The 14,952-nt window shown below is 37.0% G+C and overlaps 1 protein-coding gene across 2 annotated transcripts; it reads left to right on the top strand.

Annotated features, from left to right (window-relative positions):
• The first annotated feature begins 57 nt into the window (after nt 1-57).
• LOC117683583 (carboxypeptidase B) lies at nt 58-14,484 on the top strand. 2 transcript variants are annotated; one of them, XM_034453113.2, is made up of 12 exons: nt 58-822; nt 1,124-1,213; nt 1,595-1,707; nt 2,519-2,655; nt 3,067-3,145; nt 3,420-3,533; nt 10,021-10,125; nt 12,398-12,505; nt 12,709-12,799; nt 13,107-13,309; nt 13,828-13,912; nt 14,177-14,484. In XM_034453113.2, exons 2-12 carry the CDS (start codon nt 1,183-1,185, stop codon nt 14,386-14,388), a joined length of 1,278 nt encoding a protein of 425 aa, XP_034309004.2. In that variant the 5' UTR covers nt 58-822; nt 1,124-1,182; the 3' UTR covers nt 14,389-14,484. The 2 variants fall into 2 exon arrangements, with proteins under 2 accessions (XP_034309004.2, XP_034309003.2); XM_034453112.2 differs by having other exon boundaries at nt 1,632-1,707; nt 14,177-14,452.
• The last annotated feature ends 468 nt before the right edge of the window (nt 14,485-14,952 follow it).

The raw sequence follows: 14,952 nt of genomic DNA, 5'->3' as shown, positions 1-14,952 counted from the left end.
TAAATGTACGTAGATCATACCATACATATTTGTTATTGTTTTTCAGTTTTAAAGTATAACCAGGTCACATTGCTTATTTCCGTTTAATTTTATTCCGAACAAAATAGACAAAGGGGAATAACTGAAATATGTAATTCATATCTTAAATACAAAAATTCAGACGTAATTACAGATTTGGATAAGTCTGATCGCGTTGTTTTAATGAAAATATCTGTTTTTTCAATGCAGTTTAGCTTCTTTTTTAGTTTGGATTGCTATGGTCCACAGATTAAGGTACATTTCAACGAATTATATTGCTCGCCGGTTAAATTCTGTCTGTTTGTTGAGAGACATGTTTTTACTAATACAACCATCTTTGTATACTTTGTAAACGTGAATGTTTTGGTCGACAAAAGGGTTCGAAAGAAAACGAAAATAATTACATGAAGGAAGTACTATGATAAACATCGTACCTTTATTTAAACCCTGGATAGCTTAAGGCTATCGATGGATTTAAAATTTGAATGGATTTGATTATACAGAACGCTTTGTAAATATATTTAAAATGATAAACTTTTTATCCAATTTTGCATGAGTTCGACCATGAATCCGCATCGCTGCAAAGAATAAAAAAATCCTCACAAAAATAAAGAAAGAAAGAAGGAAGGAAAAAAGTTCGGTACGGGGCTGTGCTTCCAATTTACATGCTCAACGAAATTAATAATCAGGAAGTAGTAAAAAAGTACGAGGTGAATGGTTTATAAAGATCTTCCATCTAGAGCTAAATACAAGATTATCCCGGTCTCTGGACAGTTGAAGTGACAAAAAAAGTTTGCCATAGCGGTAAGTTTTATTTTTGATTTTTTTGTGCTACTTTCTGTTGTTTGGTTTTTTTTTTAATTTTTAAATTGTACAAAATTGAATGTAAATGGACGTAGGAAAAAAAAATATTTAAGAGTGTGGTTATCTTAGAGTGTTTGTCTCTGAGTAGATACAATGAACGAGGCAAACTTAATATATGTATCATTAATACGTGTACTTACCATTTGCTGACAAATCCCACACATATTGTTTTTATGTGGATATTAGTGTTTATAAAAATTGATTAAATATTTGTATAACAAATACATATTATTACTTATAGAGTCCCTGGAACCAAAATGACCGGAACATTACTCTCCGTTTTAATGCTGCTGTGTGGTTATGTATTGGCGGATCCAAAGAGGTTCGATGGGTATGTGTTAGCAATTACTTAATCCTCTCACGTTCGCACCGGTCATATTTGACCGGTCAGCCATTTTTTACTGAAAAGTAACATTTATGATCGACGGATTTTAAGTCTGATGTACAAAGGATACCTATATAAGATGTACAGAAGTATGACATGTATAAAACATATTGATATACAATACACGTGCATTTACGTTTACAAAGTTTATGCATCAAGTGAGTTTTAGAACCTTTTTCGAATCTCTGAAACGCGCAATAAGTCCTTATTGAAAAATGGTTAATTTTTTTAGGTGGGGCGCTTTTTGCACTTTTGGAAGATAGGAGATGATTTTATTTAGATTTTCTTGTTATCAAAAAATCTTATAAGTTAATCTGTCATACTCAGGTAATGGTAAGATACACGCCATTGACTCCTTTTCCAGACACAAAGTTCTACACATTCTTCCTGGCTCCATAGAGCACCTGGATAACGTCCTTGAATTGAAGGAGCTCTTAAATGTAAGTCTTCGATATGTTGATTTAATGTGCGCCAAGTCTGTCTCAATTGTCGGATTTAACAATCGTCCTGAAGAATATGCATGTTTATCTTTGTTTTGTTTTGGCGAAAAGCTGTTAAAGACCAAACATTTTTAGAGTGCATTCAAGTTTCAGAAATGACACCAACGAACATCAAAACATTGAAAAAATTAAGCTCTTTTATATTGAATATCCAAGAGCAATTCTGCTGTCCAGCCTAAACTATATTAGCATTTATTATTATTATTACTCTCCGCGTATTGAACACCAATGAAACATTGTATTAAATTTTTATATGATGATCTATTTTTTTTTTTCTACCACTTTTTGTATTATTACTATTTTTTTTTCTCTTACTTACTTATGCTTACTAACACATGTAATACTATGTTGTATTATAATTTATACATAATTTATTAGACCCTTGACATCACAATTTAATGTAAATATGTTATTGTACCTCATGTACCATTGTATGATAATGGTTTGAGAGAATAAATTGAATTGAATTGATTATTGCTTGGCATGCATCAGATTGTGTCAACATGCGCATGGATCTGGGTGTATTTTAGCTTTGTGCTCAACAGGAACGCTAAAAACTATTTTTTTTTACATAAATATAAATTGGTAATTTTTTTTTATTCGTCATACTCTATGAATTTTACCATTTAAATCGACTTTAACGCATTCTCTATCTACAAATTTATTGAAAAAAAAAGATATTATCCTATCTCAATAATCGTGAACTATTGTTATAATGTGACAATAAACATACAACTAAATACTACACCAGCTGAATATATGGCGCCACCCACGCATGGGAAATCTGTCTATGGATGTCCATGTAGAGCCACACAAACTAGAGCTGGTGCTTACGTCACTCCAACAGATAGGTGCTGACGTCAGAGTCTGGATCCACGACATACAGCAGTGAGTCAGTCCACTAGCTAAATCCGCGTTGAAATGGAATAACTCGTATACATTTGAATATGTGTTCATTACTTTTTTTTTTTTTTTTAAAAATCCGCGTTCTCTTCCTGGGCTGCACTAACAACATACGAATACTATTATATCCTGATATTATCCCAAATCTTATAGGACAAAACTTAAGCATTAAAACAGAAAGCACAAATTGTAGAGATGATTATTTTAATCATATTATTCCGCCACCAAAGTAGTGCGACAGTACGGGTTATCTCCCCCCCCCCCTACCATATTATTGTAATTTATGTTTTGATCACAACAGTAATGTTTTTACTTCTACTTGAAAACGAAGGATAAGAATCTTTTAGCATTTTATCTTTGTAAACTTATTTCACTTTTATTTTATTTTTTCGAAAGACTTATTGACAATGAGCAGAAACAGACAAAGAAAAAGGATACAGGATTTAACTATTTTGCCTATCACAGATTTTCTGCGGTATCTCTTAATTATGATTAAATGTCCTGTCTGTCTAATTTCAACAATATATCAATAATTACTGTAACTGAGTTATACTTTCTAGTTATCTATTTATACCCAAGAATTTAAACATAAAATATAAATGAGACTTATTTTTAACCGTTATGAGTGCAAGTAACATCAATTAAACACTTATTCAAATTTCACTTGACTGTACACATCACAAACCTCGAGTACCGAATATTATAGACTTACGATTTATATATCATTTTTTCTATTGCTTAATATGAAGATCAAGAAATACCTTGCTGACGTAGTCACAGCAACAAACTCAATGAATAATGTGAGTGCCCAGTTGACAACTATAGGTTACAGCTTCGAATTCAGGGAAATACAAATGATAAAGGTAAGTAGTCCCACATGTACATGTGTATCTGAATACTACAGTACCCATTATACAATACATTTATCAAAGATGCCTAATGCATAGGAGTAATAAAAATAACAATACAAACATAACCTCATAATGATTTTATTGGCGATTTAGGCCACGGCTGCTTACAATAAGGGAGCCAGGCATCAATTATTGCCTTGTTGGGCATCCCCAGACAATACAAGCAAGAATGGTGAGCCCTGGGAACAGATGCTCACCTGCTTGATCACCTAGTATAGATAAAAATGCAAATACAGTGTCAAATAGGAGATAGTTGAGCACTACTGGTGAGCCAAATAGACACCTGGAGAGCTCCCACTCCTGGTGAACTTGTTTACAGCCGTGACGATTGGGTTGGTGGAAGATCAGATGGACCAATGAGTGTTTCTCTGAAATTATAACAAGAAAAACACGAGAGAGCAACAGAACTAAGTATAGCAAACGTTTAAACATTTACATTGGGGAAAAAAAAATTGACGGGTTTGGGAGGGAGGGGTGAATTTTTTCGAGAAGACTGACGAACTTGCGTATGACGTCAGAGATTTGGTTGAGGTTACTAATATCCGAAAGGCCAAAAGAGCCTGAGAACACTGATAATAGTACATTCAAGGCAAGACCCATTGAATATTGAAATAAGCATATTGGCCCTTCGATAAATGGATTTAACCCTGAATGGTTAAATCCTATTATCAAAGATGCCTAATGCATAGGAGTAATAAAAATAACAATACAAACATAACCTCATAATGATTTTATTGGCGATTTAGGCCACGGCTGCTTACAATAAGGGAGCCAGGCATCAATTATTGCCTTGTTGGGCATCCCCAGACAATACAAGCAAGAATGGTGAGCCCTGGGAACAGATGCTCACCTGCTTGATCACCTAGTATAGATAAAAATGCAAATACAGTGTCAAATAGGAGATAGTTGAGCACTACTGGTGAGCCAAATAGACGCCATGAGACTATGCCAAGGCATAGGCTGCGCCACCAGTAGGGCAATCCCCCGACCGTTAAGCTTGGACCCAATAAAGAATAAAGTCAATTTGAGTAAATTTTGTATGTTATAAACAAAATAATGGGCTGTCAAAAATCAAAATGGCACTCATGCCACAAGAAAATGAAATAGCTTGCCACAAAAAATTGTAATAAAGGCAAATTCAAATACTTGATCTTATCACATGACCAAGACAATAACACAAAATGATACTAGGTGTGAAATTACAATACCATAGACCTTCAATAGTCTATGAACAAATAATCTATGACCCAACAATTAGTCATAGCGCAGCCATGGCCCATTTTGCCCAACTCTAGGTGACACTTTGACACTTGAATCATTCAAAAATGCTTGCAATGCCTGTTGCAATCTGTACAAAAACATGTCATTTCCCATTCCAGAAAGGTGGACCTTATCTTTGCAAAACATGCCTGTGTTGGCTTTATGCAATTCAGGGTACCTGATGTACTTCCCCCCCAACCCGATTAAAAGAGTAGCCACATAACTATTAACCCGCATTCTAGTTCTCTCCATGGCCGGCTGATTAATACCCCCCCTCCAATGCAGGCGTGGGAGAATTTGGGACCATATAATTATGGTGGAAGGTAGTAATTGAATTAGTTTTTCTATCACGGTTTTTAGTTTGTCACGCAGGTCGGCTGATTTAGCGTGCCTATCACCTATTTTGGCCCCTTTGGAAGCAGGGATGTTGTTACCACCACAATGGATGACTAACATATGGGGTGCATTTTGTACCTTAAGCAGTGTTCTAACTTTTGAACAAATCTCTTCTACCCTCATTCCCCCTTTGCCTTGCCAAAATATGGTAGCATTATGGCGATCTAGCTCTAGGTTGGCACCATACTGGGATTTTCTAGCGTAGCAAAATGCATGCTTGACAATGGAAGAACCAAGGATCCATATCGTTCTAGAACCTAAAAAATGGTTATTAAACAAAATTTAAAATACTAATTGTGTTGGGTGACATTAGCCCTAATTTCTTATGTACCTGTACATACAACGGGACTTCCATCTCCCCTTGCTAGCAATATCATGTGCGCTGGTACCCGAGACCCAAGCAGCGGACGCTGCCCCAATGCGGAACGAATGAGGTTTGTATGATTGGTTGTCTAACCCCAATTTTTTGAGTGCTAAATTAAATACTGATGCAACTTGGTACCTAGTGACTGGTCTTCCTGAAAGGTGGCAAAAAAATGCCCCCGGGTTGGTGGGTCTTGCCTGCATGAATGATTGAACTATGCGTACAGGACATATTGGCAGTAGTGTGGGGGTTAGCGATATACTTGAACCTTTTCCTTCCTGGTCAGTTTTTGAATGTCTAAGAAAAATGTGAACAGTATTGTTGTGTGCGAGATAGGTTACATCCCCATATTGAATGGCATGACCTGGGTCTTGCAATGAGTTATGTACCAGCTCCCCCATTCTAAAATACCCGAAAAATGCTGTGGAGAATATGGCTGAGAACAGACTTGATTCATAGGTTGATTTACATATTGTAGGCATTAAATGGATGATGCTGGATAGGATTTCGAATGAAAGTGGTTTTCGGTCGTCAACCCGCCCATTCCTACGACTAAGCCCAACCAAGACTTTTTTAAGTACAAACGCCTGTGTTGGGTCAGGCAGGCTGCGGATCTTGCAGAAGTATGATATCCCTGATATGTATGATTTAACTGTATTAGGTGAAAACTGCTTATAAGACAAGTATGCGACAAAATCAACCAACTGATTGGGATGGGGAGGCCACTCTTCTACTTGATAATAAGCCCTACGAAAGGAGTTGAAAGCATTGATTGCAGTGTCATACAATTTCTTTGTATTGTCAGACATGGAGTATCTCAAAAGCTCTTGAGATCTAAGTTGGAGATGACTTGAAGAAAGGACTGGGGAATTACTGATGGCTCTTCCTCTGAGTCTGGGAAGCTGGCCTGGAAACGCGACCATTGCTGTCGAGAAAGAGCATCAGCTTTAGTATTATCGAGACCCATTATATGTGTTGCCTTGAACTGGATATTGTACACTAACCCTTGCAAAACTAACTTCCTTAACAAGTGCATGACTCTACTAGACTTGGATGTTTGAGTATTTAGAATTGATACCAGGGCTTGGTTGTCTGTATGAAGAATAACTCTCTTGCCAGCTAGTTTTGTACCCCAAATACTAAATGCCATGGCGATTGGTACTAGTTCAAGAAATGTAATGTCCCTAATGACTTCTGTCCCTTCCCACTGTGCTGGCCAGCGCATAAATGCCCATTGCTTTTGCAGGATTGCCCCACAACCTAACTCTATATTCCCTGCACTATCTGTAAACAACTCAAATTCGTAATCATTGGACCAGTCTATAATTTTGTATGATGTGATTCCATTGAAACAATCTAAGAACACTAGCCACATCTGTATGTCTGCCTTCATTTCTAAGCTAACCCTGCGCTTGTGGTGTGGTTTCGATAGTCCGCAGGTAGAATCGTAAAGCCTTCTAACAAAAACCCTACCAGCTGGGATAGCCCTAATGCAAAAGTTGAGCAAACCTGTGAGAGATTGAAGCTCTTTCAATGTAACCTTACGCTTATCTAATAAGGACAAAAGCTGTGCTTTGAGTTGCTGCAATTTCTCCACAGGTATTCTGATTGACATGTTGATTGTGTCAATTTCTAAACCTAAGTAAACTAAATTGGTTGTGGGCCCAAGGGTTTTTTCATGTGCCAATGGCACCCCCAACTCTAAACAGATAAAACTAAAGATTGACATAAGGTTAGCGCAATCCTGGGTGCCCTTTCTACCTGCTACCAAAAAATCATCCAAATAGTGAACAACATCATTGCTCTTGGCTTGCTGCTTGAGGGCCCACTCTAAAAATGTTGAAAATTTCTCAAATTTTGAGCAGCTTATAGAACACCCAAAAGGTAAACACTTATCCACAAATATTTTACCCTGAATTCTATACCCCAGTAACTGGAAATCAGATTTGTGAACTGGCAATAATCTAAAAGCATTTTTTATGTCTAAACGTGCTACCAGCGCTTCATGACCTAGCTTAGAGAGCATGTTTAACGCCTCATCAAAAGAAGAATACCTAACTGAACAATACTTTTTGTCTATAAAATCATTTACACTGGCTCCAGGGGGGTGGGATAGATGGTGTATTAATCTATATGAGCCTCCCTTTTTTGGTACCATGCCTACTGGTGACAACCTTAGGTCTTTCAAAGGGGGGTCATCAAATGGGCCTGCTACTCTGCCCAATGTAATTTCCTGTGATACTAATTGAACTGCTTCATATTCTAACCCTGACATGGATTTGAGGTTTTTGCAATCAGTGGCTACTCGTGGACCCTCATAACAAAGGTTAAAGCCAAACGAAAATCCCTGTATTAATTCTATGGCCACTAAACTGAGTGGATAATCAACTAAAAATTCCCGTAATTTTGAAACTTTGACTGGGCTAGCAGCAATGTTACTGAGGTCTAAATGACTGGGAGTAAGGGGCACGACTGGCTGCACTTGGGGCTGAGGGCCTCCTTGGGAGCTGAGGCCGCCATGCTGTCTGCCCACCACCAGACCTAAAATTCAAACTAGATCCTGAAGGTGTCTTATGCCTAATGTAAGGGTGATTGAGTGAACACAAAATACATTCATGTTTGTATTGGCACTGGTATTTGCTACATTGCCCCTTATAATTGAAATCATAGCACTTCAATAGAGGGGTCTGCTGTGATTGTATCTGGGTACCAGTTATATGTGTGCTGTACATGTACAAGAGCCATAGCTCTTGATCAACAATGGCAAATGACATGGAGGGGTTAGCCTCCTTTTTCAGCCTAAATTGTATATCATAATCCCGCCATCCTAATGTCTTAACTCTACTTGCCCCCAACCTAATTGTATGCATGTATTTGAACAATTGTACAGCTGCTTCGGGATGTGCTGATGTATATATGGAGGCGAAAATAAGAAATGCGTCTGTCCACACCTGTATATCAGTAATGGTCTTGGCCTTTGACTTGGGTGCCAAGGTGAGGTTACCCTCTTTCATGGAAAATAATTTTATGTCATCATTGGGGTCACCCCCATCTAAGTTAGCAATTAAAAGGCCCAAATTGACATACTCCCCATTTGCGATTTTAATTTTTAATCTATTAGGCACCACATGGCCCAAATCACTTTCGTAACTCTGTGTTTGCGCAAAACAATTGTCAGAAATAATTTCAGGCACTGTACCTGTACATAGATCAGGGCCCGCCATGCTTGGCTGTAGCGACTCGATGGGCATTGGTTGCGTCCCCATCCCTGGCTGTAGCGGCTCGATGGGCATTGGCTGTGTCCGATTTTGGCCTAGAATATCCGCCACCGCTTGGGACACTTGTTGCAACTGCTCGCTGGAGAGCAACGATGTTGTCGTCTGTGCTGGTGCCACAGGGTCAATAGATATGGGTGCTGACTCAGACTGAGCTTGGGGGTTAGCAGCAACTGCCCCATGGTGGTGCCTGGGTTGCCTCTTGGACCTCGTCGTTGGCTGGGCCGGCTCTCGATTTTTTCTTTTTGGCATGCCGAATTGCTCGGAATGTAAATACAAAACAAAAATATATCAGGTTAAGAAATAGAAAAATGCATCAATACGCCAGAAATTACGTGTAGACCGATGGACATGCTGCTGTCTGCACGCGGATGAAGCTTGTATACCATCCCCACAAATCGACAAGAATAATCGGTCATCGGATCATTTTGTTTACCTAATTACCGCTTCAACAATCATATTTGTCACCACAAATTACTTGAACGTTAGTATCTTGACAAATTACGGGCCGAAATACAGATTTGTGAAGCGAAATTTAAAGACATCTTACCTTGTGAATTTTTTCGAGAAGACTGACGAACTTGCGTATGACGTCAGAGATTTGGTTGAGGTTACTAATATCCGAAAGGCCAAAAGAGCCTGAGAACACTGATAATAGTACATTCAAGGCAAGACCCATTGAATATTGAAATAAGCATATTGGCCCTTCGATAAATGGATTTAACCCTGAATGGTTAAATCCTATTACATGGATTGTGTAAGGTATGTTGGATGACATATATATCTCTACTGCTTAATGTATACTAGATCTAATATCTACTGGATATTTATCCCGCTATAAGTATGTTGGATCATATGTCTATCTGTTCTGTTGGATTTCTAAGAGAAGAAACAAAATCGGTTAATTATTTTCTGAACAAATATTTATATAATTTTGACAAAATTTGAAAAAAAAATGTCAATAGCGATGAACAGATGCAGACAGCGACGAATAGCAGGAAAACAAACATAGTACCGTCATCAAAATTTTAAATTTGACACGTATTAAACCTGTCAGAGAGAGAGAGAGAGAGAGAGAGAGAGAGAGAGAGAGAGAGAGAGAGAAAGAGAAAGAGAGATTAAACATTATCATTATATTCTGCAGGTTTCAAGAAACGATGGCTTGTCGCGCCCCGCTATTGTTATTGATGGTGGGATCCACGCCCGGGAATGGATCTCCCCGGCCACAGTTCTTTATTTCATTGGACAGGTACATGCAATCTTCGCAAGGCCAAACACATAACTTAATTTTGATTCCTGATTTGAACATATAAAAAAGCAAAAACGTTTATTTCTGTATACAATGATTTACATATGCTAATATGTTTCCCTATATAAACCTATGGATATTAAATACGTTTCTTTTTGATGACGTCACAATGATTACCACACGCGCTTATCGTATGACGATTGCATTATTGTACAGTGATGTGCCATTAGTGATCATCCAAATTCATTTCTATTACGTCACCTTTAATTTTTGGTTGCGTTTACCGGCGCTCTGGTTTTTAATAACACAGTCCATATTGAGAAAGCCTGTCTATATTTAACACATATTCACGTGACTGTCACGTGTAATAATTACGTATCAATAATATTTTCGTCTGCTGTGGTTTTCCCTTGTAAACAACATGGCTGCCGTTCGTCGAGAATTGAGTACCGAGTTGAAAGAAGTTATCGTTTCTTTGTATCTATCAGGGTTAAAACATTCAGATATTGCACGAAGGTTAGAGATACCCAGACCTACAATTTCATCTATAATTCACCGATATCGCAAGCGGGAAAGTGTTGAAAACAATTGTCGGAAAGAGAAGCATGCGAAGTTGAGTGACAGAGACAGTCGTAAACTTTTGAGGTTGGTGAAGAAAAACAGAAAGAGAAAATTATCAGACATCACGGCTTTGTTTAATGAGAATAGGGACTCTATTGTTTCAAAAAGAACTGTTCAGCGAAGTTTGTACAAGCAAGGATATTTTAGACGAGTTGTTCGGAAGCGCATTCGAATTCGAGAAGCGAACATAAAAGCCCGGCTTTCGTGGTGTAGAGGAAACAGATTTAAAACTGTTGACAATTACTGGAACAGAGTTATATTCAGTGATGAATGTAAAGTGGATGTTGGAAGTGATAACCGTATATTTGTCTGGAGAAAGGTCGGCGAAGAGTGGATGCCATGTTGTCTATCGACTCCCCCGACGCCCAAGTTCAGTTTAATGATATGGGGTTGCATTACTTTCGATGGTGTGGGTACTGTAACTGTTCTGGATGGTAATATTAATGCCCAGAAGTATATAAATATTATTGATGAACAACTATGGCCTGTTATCGCTCGTCATTTTCCAAGGAATAATTACATTTTCCAAGACGACAATGCCCCCATTCACAGAGCTCGAATTGTCCAAGAATTCAAGGTGCAGAACAACATGGTTTGGCCCGCTCAGAGTCCAGATTTAAATATTATAGAAAATATCTGGTTAAGACTCAAACGTGAACTTAAAAACGGCAATGAAACATTTATGTGCAAAAATCAACTGGAGGCGGCCATTCGACGCATCTGGGTAAACATCCCAACCGACTATGTGCAGAGCCTATATAGGTCAATTCCTAAACGGATACACAGAGTACTAAGGTCAAAGGGCTACATAACAAAATATTAAGGTAATTCAAAGTGTTTTACTATTTTATTTCATCGTTTTCTTTTTCCGAAGCGTCATGTTACTACGGCGGCCATTTTGAATTTGGATGATCACTAATGGCACATCACTGTATACATAAAACAGGGTTATGTTAAAAACTTTGAACAATTTGCCTATCTCAAATTTAAATATAATTAAGAAAAAGGAATTTAAAAGAGTTTAATGGGATATATGAACTTTGTAGAAACGTGATAAAATCTTCTGAGAAACCGTCTAGTCTTCACAGGATTTTATCACGTGAAAAACAAAGTTCATATCCCAGTGAACGTTTTAACTTTCTTTTATGTTTGAAGATTCCACTCACTGTCAACTAGATTTATGAGAGTAAATCCTATTCATTTAGAGTTCACAAGTAGTTAACCTATTTTTCGATAGACATATTACTTTAATCCTACAAGGATCATGCAAAGCTAGTACTATTTATATAAAAAGATATTATTTACACCGTGCAATATAAAAAAAAGCTGATCTTTTCAGTTTGAGAAAATTTATTACGAATTATTTCAGGCACGATTATCTGAAATATAACTAAAAAAAAAAACGACCGTGTTAAAAAGTTCACCGCGGTATAAATTGTTTAATCAAATGTCTTAAGATACCACATGGTTAAATTACGTGACGAACCAATTTTATACCCGGTAAACATTTTATTATGCTTATTTCTTAAATAACTTCAATTTCTCCTGTTTGAAGGAACTAAATCTGATTAACTATGCTGTTCAACTGCAAACAGTCACTGTATTCAAGTGTTTCTTTTACAGTACGTTTGTTGAAATAAGTCTTTTTCAGCTGGTATCAGGGGATGAGTTTGACTATTCTCCCAAACTCCTCGACAAATTTGATTGGTATTTCATCCCTCTTCTGAACCCGGACGGCTACGAATACTCACACACAACGGTTAGAATAATTCAGATTCTCTACTCTATCCACGGACATTGGACATTGATAATTTAGTCATAACAGAGAGAGAGAGAGAGAGAGAGAGAGAGAGAGAGAGAGAGAGAGAGAGAGAAAATGATGGATAGATAAAGATGGAATGATAGCAAACAATTTATTTTTTTATGAATAAACCTGTCTCCAAAAAGTCATTTTAAACACAGGATAGACTTTGGAGGAAGAACCGAGTCAACCATGGCGAAAAATGCATCGGAGTTGATATAAACCGAAATTTTGGATACATGTGGAACCCAGGTAAATGACGATGTTAAAAAAATGTTTATTGTGCTTTTGTGGAAAATGAGAATGAATTACAGAACGTTGTCATTCCAAAAATACTTATTAATTGTAAATCTAGTTTCAAGTGGTTAAGCTATGTGTTTCATTTACATGCGTATATGAAGCAATTTCGATAATGTAAAGTGTGAAGTCTCTAACGGTGAAAATACTGGACCTTTAGAGATATTTATAAACGTGACATTTACTGAATTTTATTCTTTCAAATTGAAGGAAGTTAACGACTCTATTATAGTCTTGTACTTTTTCTATAAATAAAATTCAGTAAACAACAGAAGCACAAATAGCTGTTCAGATGTATACGTCGGCCCCTTTGCTTTTTCTGAGGAAGAAAGTTTCGCTTTGAAGATGTTTATTCTCAACAACAAGGATAACATTACCGCCTACCTGACATATCATTCCTACGGACAGATGTGGCTGTATCCCTGGGGGTATACCTCTGCTCTTCCTACTGACTGGCAAGAACTGGTATGGATGTATGAAAGATAGGCTACTGTGGTTTTATTCATATTCAAGGGCATCAGTTTTCGTGGATTAAGTGAAAATCACAGTTTCAATATACGTAAATTCATGACCATTGACCCTACCAATGCATAATGTTGATAAAAATTGCACTTCAATGAACATTTTATTTCTAGGATCAACCTAACAACGAAATCAACGAAATTTTGTGTTCAACGAATATTGCTAAAACCACAGTATTATGTTAATACAGGTTTCTGAAGGAGTCAATTTTTATTTCCACTTACAAATTGAACATACGTCAACTTGTACCAAAAATAAACATCCCAGGGATTGTTGCCTGATCCCTCCCTTTTTAAAGACACGTCTTGGATATAACCTTCTGAATTAGTACCACAGCAAAGATCCCAAATATATAATTAATATTATATCCTTATCAGTACACAGTGACATCTTTGACATGTGCCTTCCATTTTTAAATAGTTCTATGCTTCTTTTTGTGCCTAAATTATTCTTGCCTATAGGATTCTGCTGCAACAGTAGGAACAGAAGCTCTGGAAAGTCTGTACGGCACTCCCTATTTGGCCGGACCCACCGTCAAAACTCTTTGTAAGTACAATTTCTGAACTTAACTTTTACAAATACTTTTGTCCATACCAGAATTTGGATCGATGCCTTTTTAACACTTGTAGTTGCCTTACATATATGTTTACCAAAGGAGGCAAATCAGGTGTGTGAAATCGGTTTTCTGAAAACATATTTTAGTACACGTTTAGTGAAATCAACGGCGAAACTATGCGTATGATATGCTCTTCGTAATGTCTTTTTGTAATGGAGACTCAAAGCTAAGGGAATATGACGTTTTTCTTCCAGATTCTGCGACAGGTGTATCCGAAGACTGGGCGAAAGGAGTCGCTAATATAAAGTATTCTTACACTATAGAACTCCGGGACACTGGCTCCTTTGGGTTTTTGCTTCCACAAGATCAGATAGAACCCAACTGTAGAGAATCCTGGAAAGCACTGGGCGAGTTTGCTCTTGCTCTGGCTGCAAGAGAAAAATATAAAGAAATAAAAGATATATAAAAATTGAGTTTATTTTTCTTTCGAACAATTGCCATAATGATGGGGAAAATTATGTATTTTTTAAGATACTGCTTGAATAATATTTATGGATTTTTTAAAAAATGTTTATGATTTAATGTAAAATGTACACAATCAAGAAACCTGTATTAATAAACAGTACCCCTGTTTTCTCATTCAGGGATTTAATATATATCAAATATATAAATATTACTTCATGTGAAGCCTGTTTCCAATATTGATGGACTAAAATGTTTTCAAGAAAGCCAAAATAATGTTGCTAAAACTTTTAGAGTATATACCTATGTTTTAAAAATTCTAACGAACTGTAACTCTTAATTATAGATGTAGATACACGAAAACGGTATAGTTTTACAAACGGGTAAAAATAATCAGTTTTTTAAAGACTCCTAGCAACAACTGCATCAAAAGATAGTTTAAGCTCTTAAAACATGACACTCTAAACAACGAATCCTATTAATCTAGAAATTGTAACTAATTGTACATGTCGTACGCAGCATTTTAACAGACTGCTTCAACTTGATACAACTTGAACAAAGAAGAAAC

Source organism: Magallana gigas, chromosome 10 (genome assembly GCF_963853765.1).
Source record: "Magallana gigas chromosome 10, xbMagGiga1.1, whole genome shotgun sequence".
In the NCBI taxonomy this organism is placed as follows: Eukaryota; Metazoa; Mollusca; class Bivalvia; order Ostreida; family Ostreidae; genus Magallana; species Magallana gigas.
Note: the sequence above shows the minus strand (reverse complement) of the source record. Positions and strands in the feature narration are given on the sequence as shown.

Excerpts from the sequence above, each read along its gene's own strand:
- LOC117683583 (XM_034453112.2), top strand. The coding sequence starts at position 1,140 with ATGACCGGAACATTACTCTCCGTTTTAATGCTGCTGTGTGGTTATGTA. Across the intron at positions 2,656-3,066 it reads TGGATCCACGACATACAGCA|ACTTATTGACAATGAGCAGA; the intron begins GTGAGTCAGTCC and ends TTTTTTCGAAAG. Across the intron at positions 12,800-13,106 it reads TGGATACATGTGGAACCCAG|TAAACAACAGAAGCACAAAT; the intron begins GTAAATGACGAT and ends AATAAAATTCAG.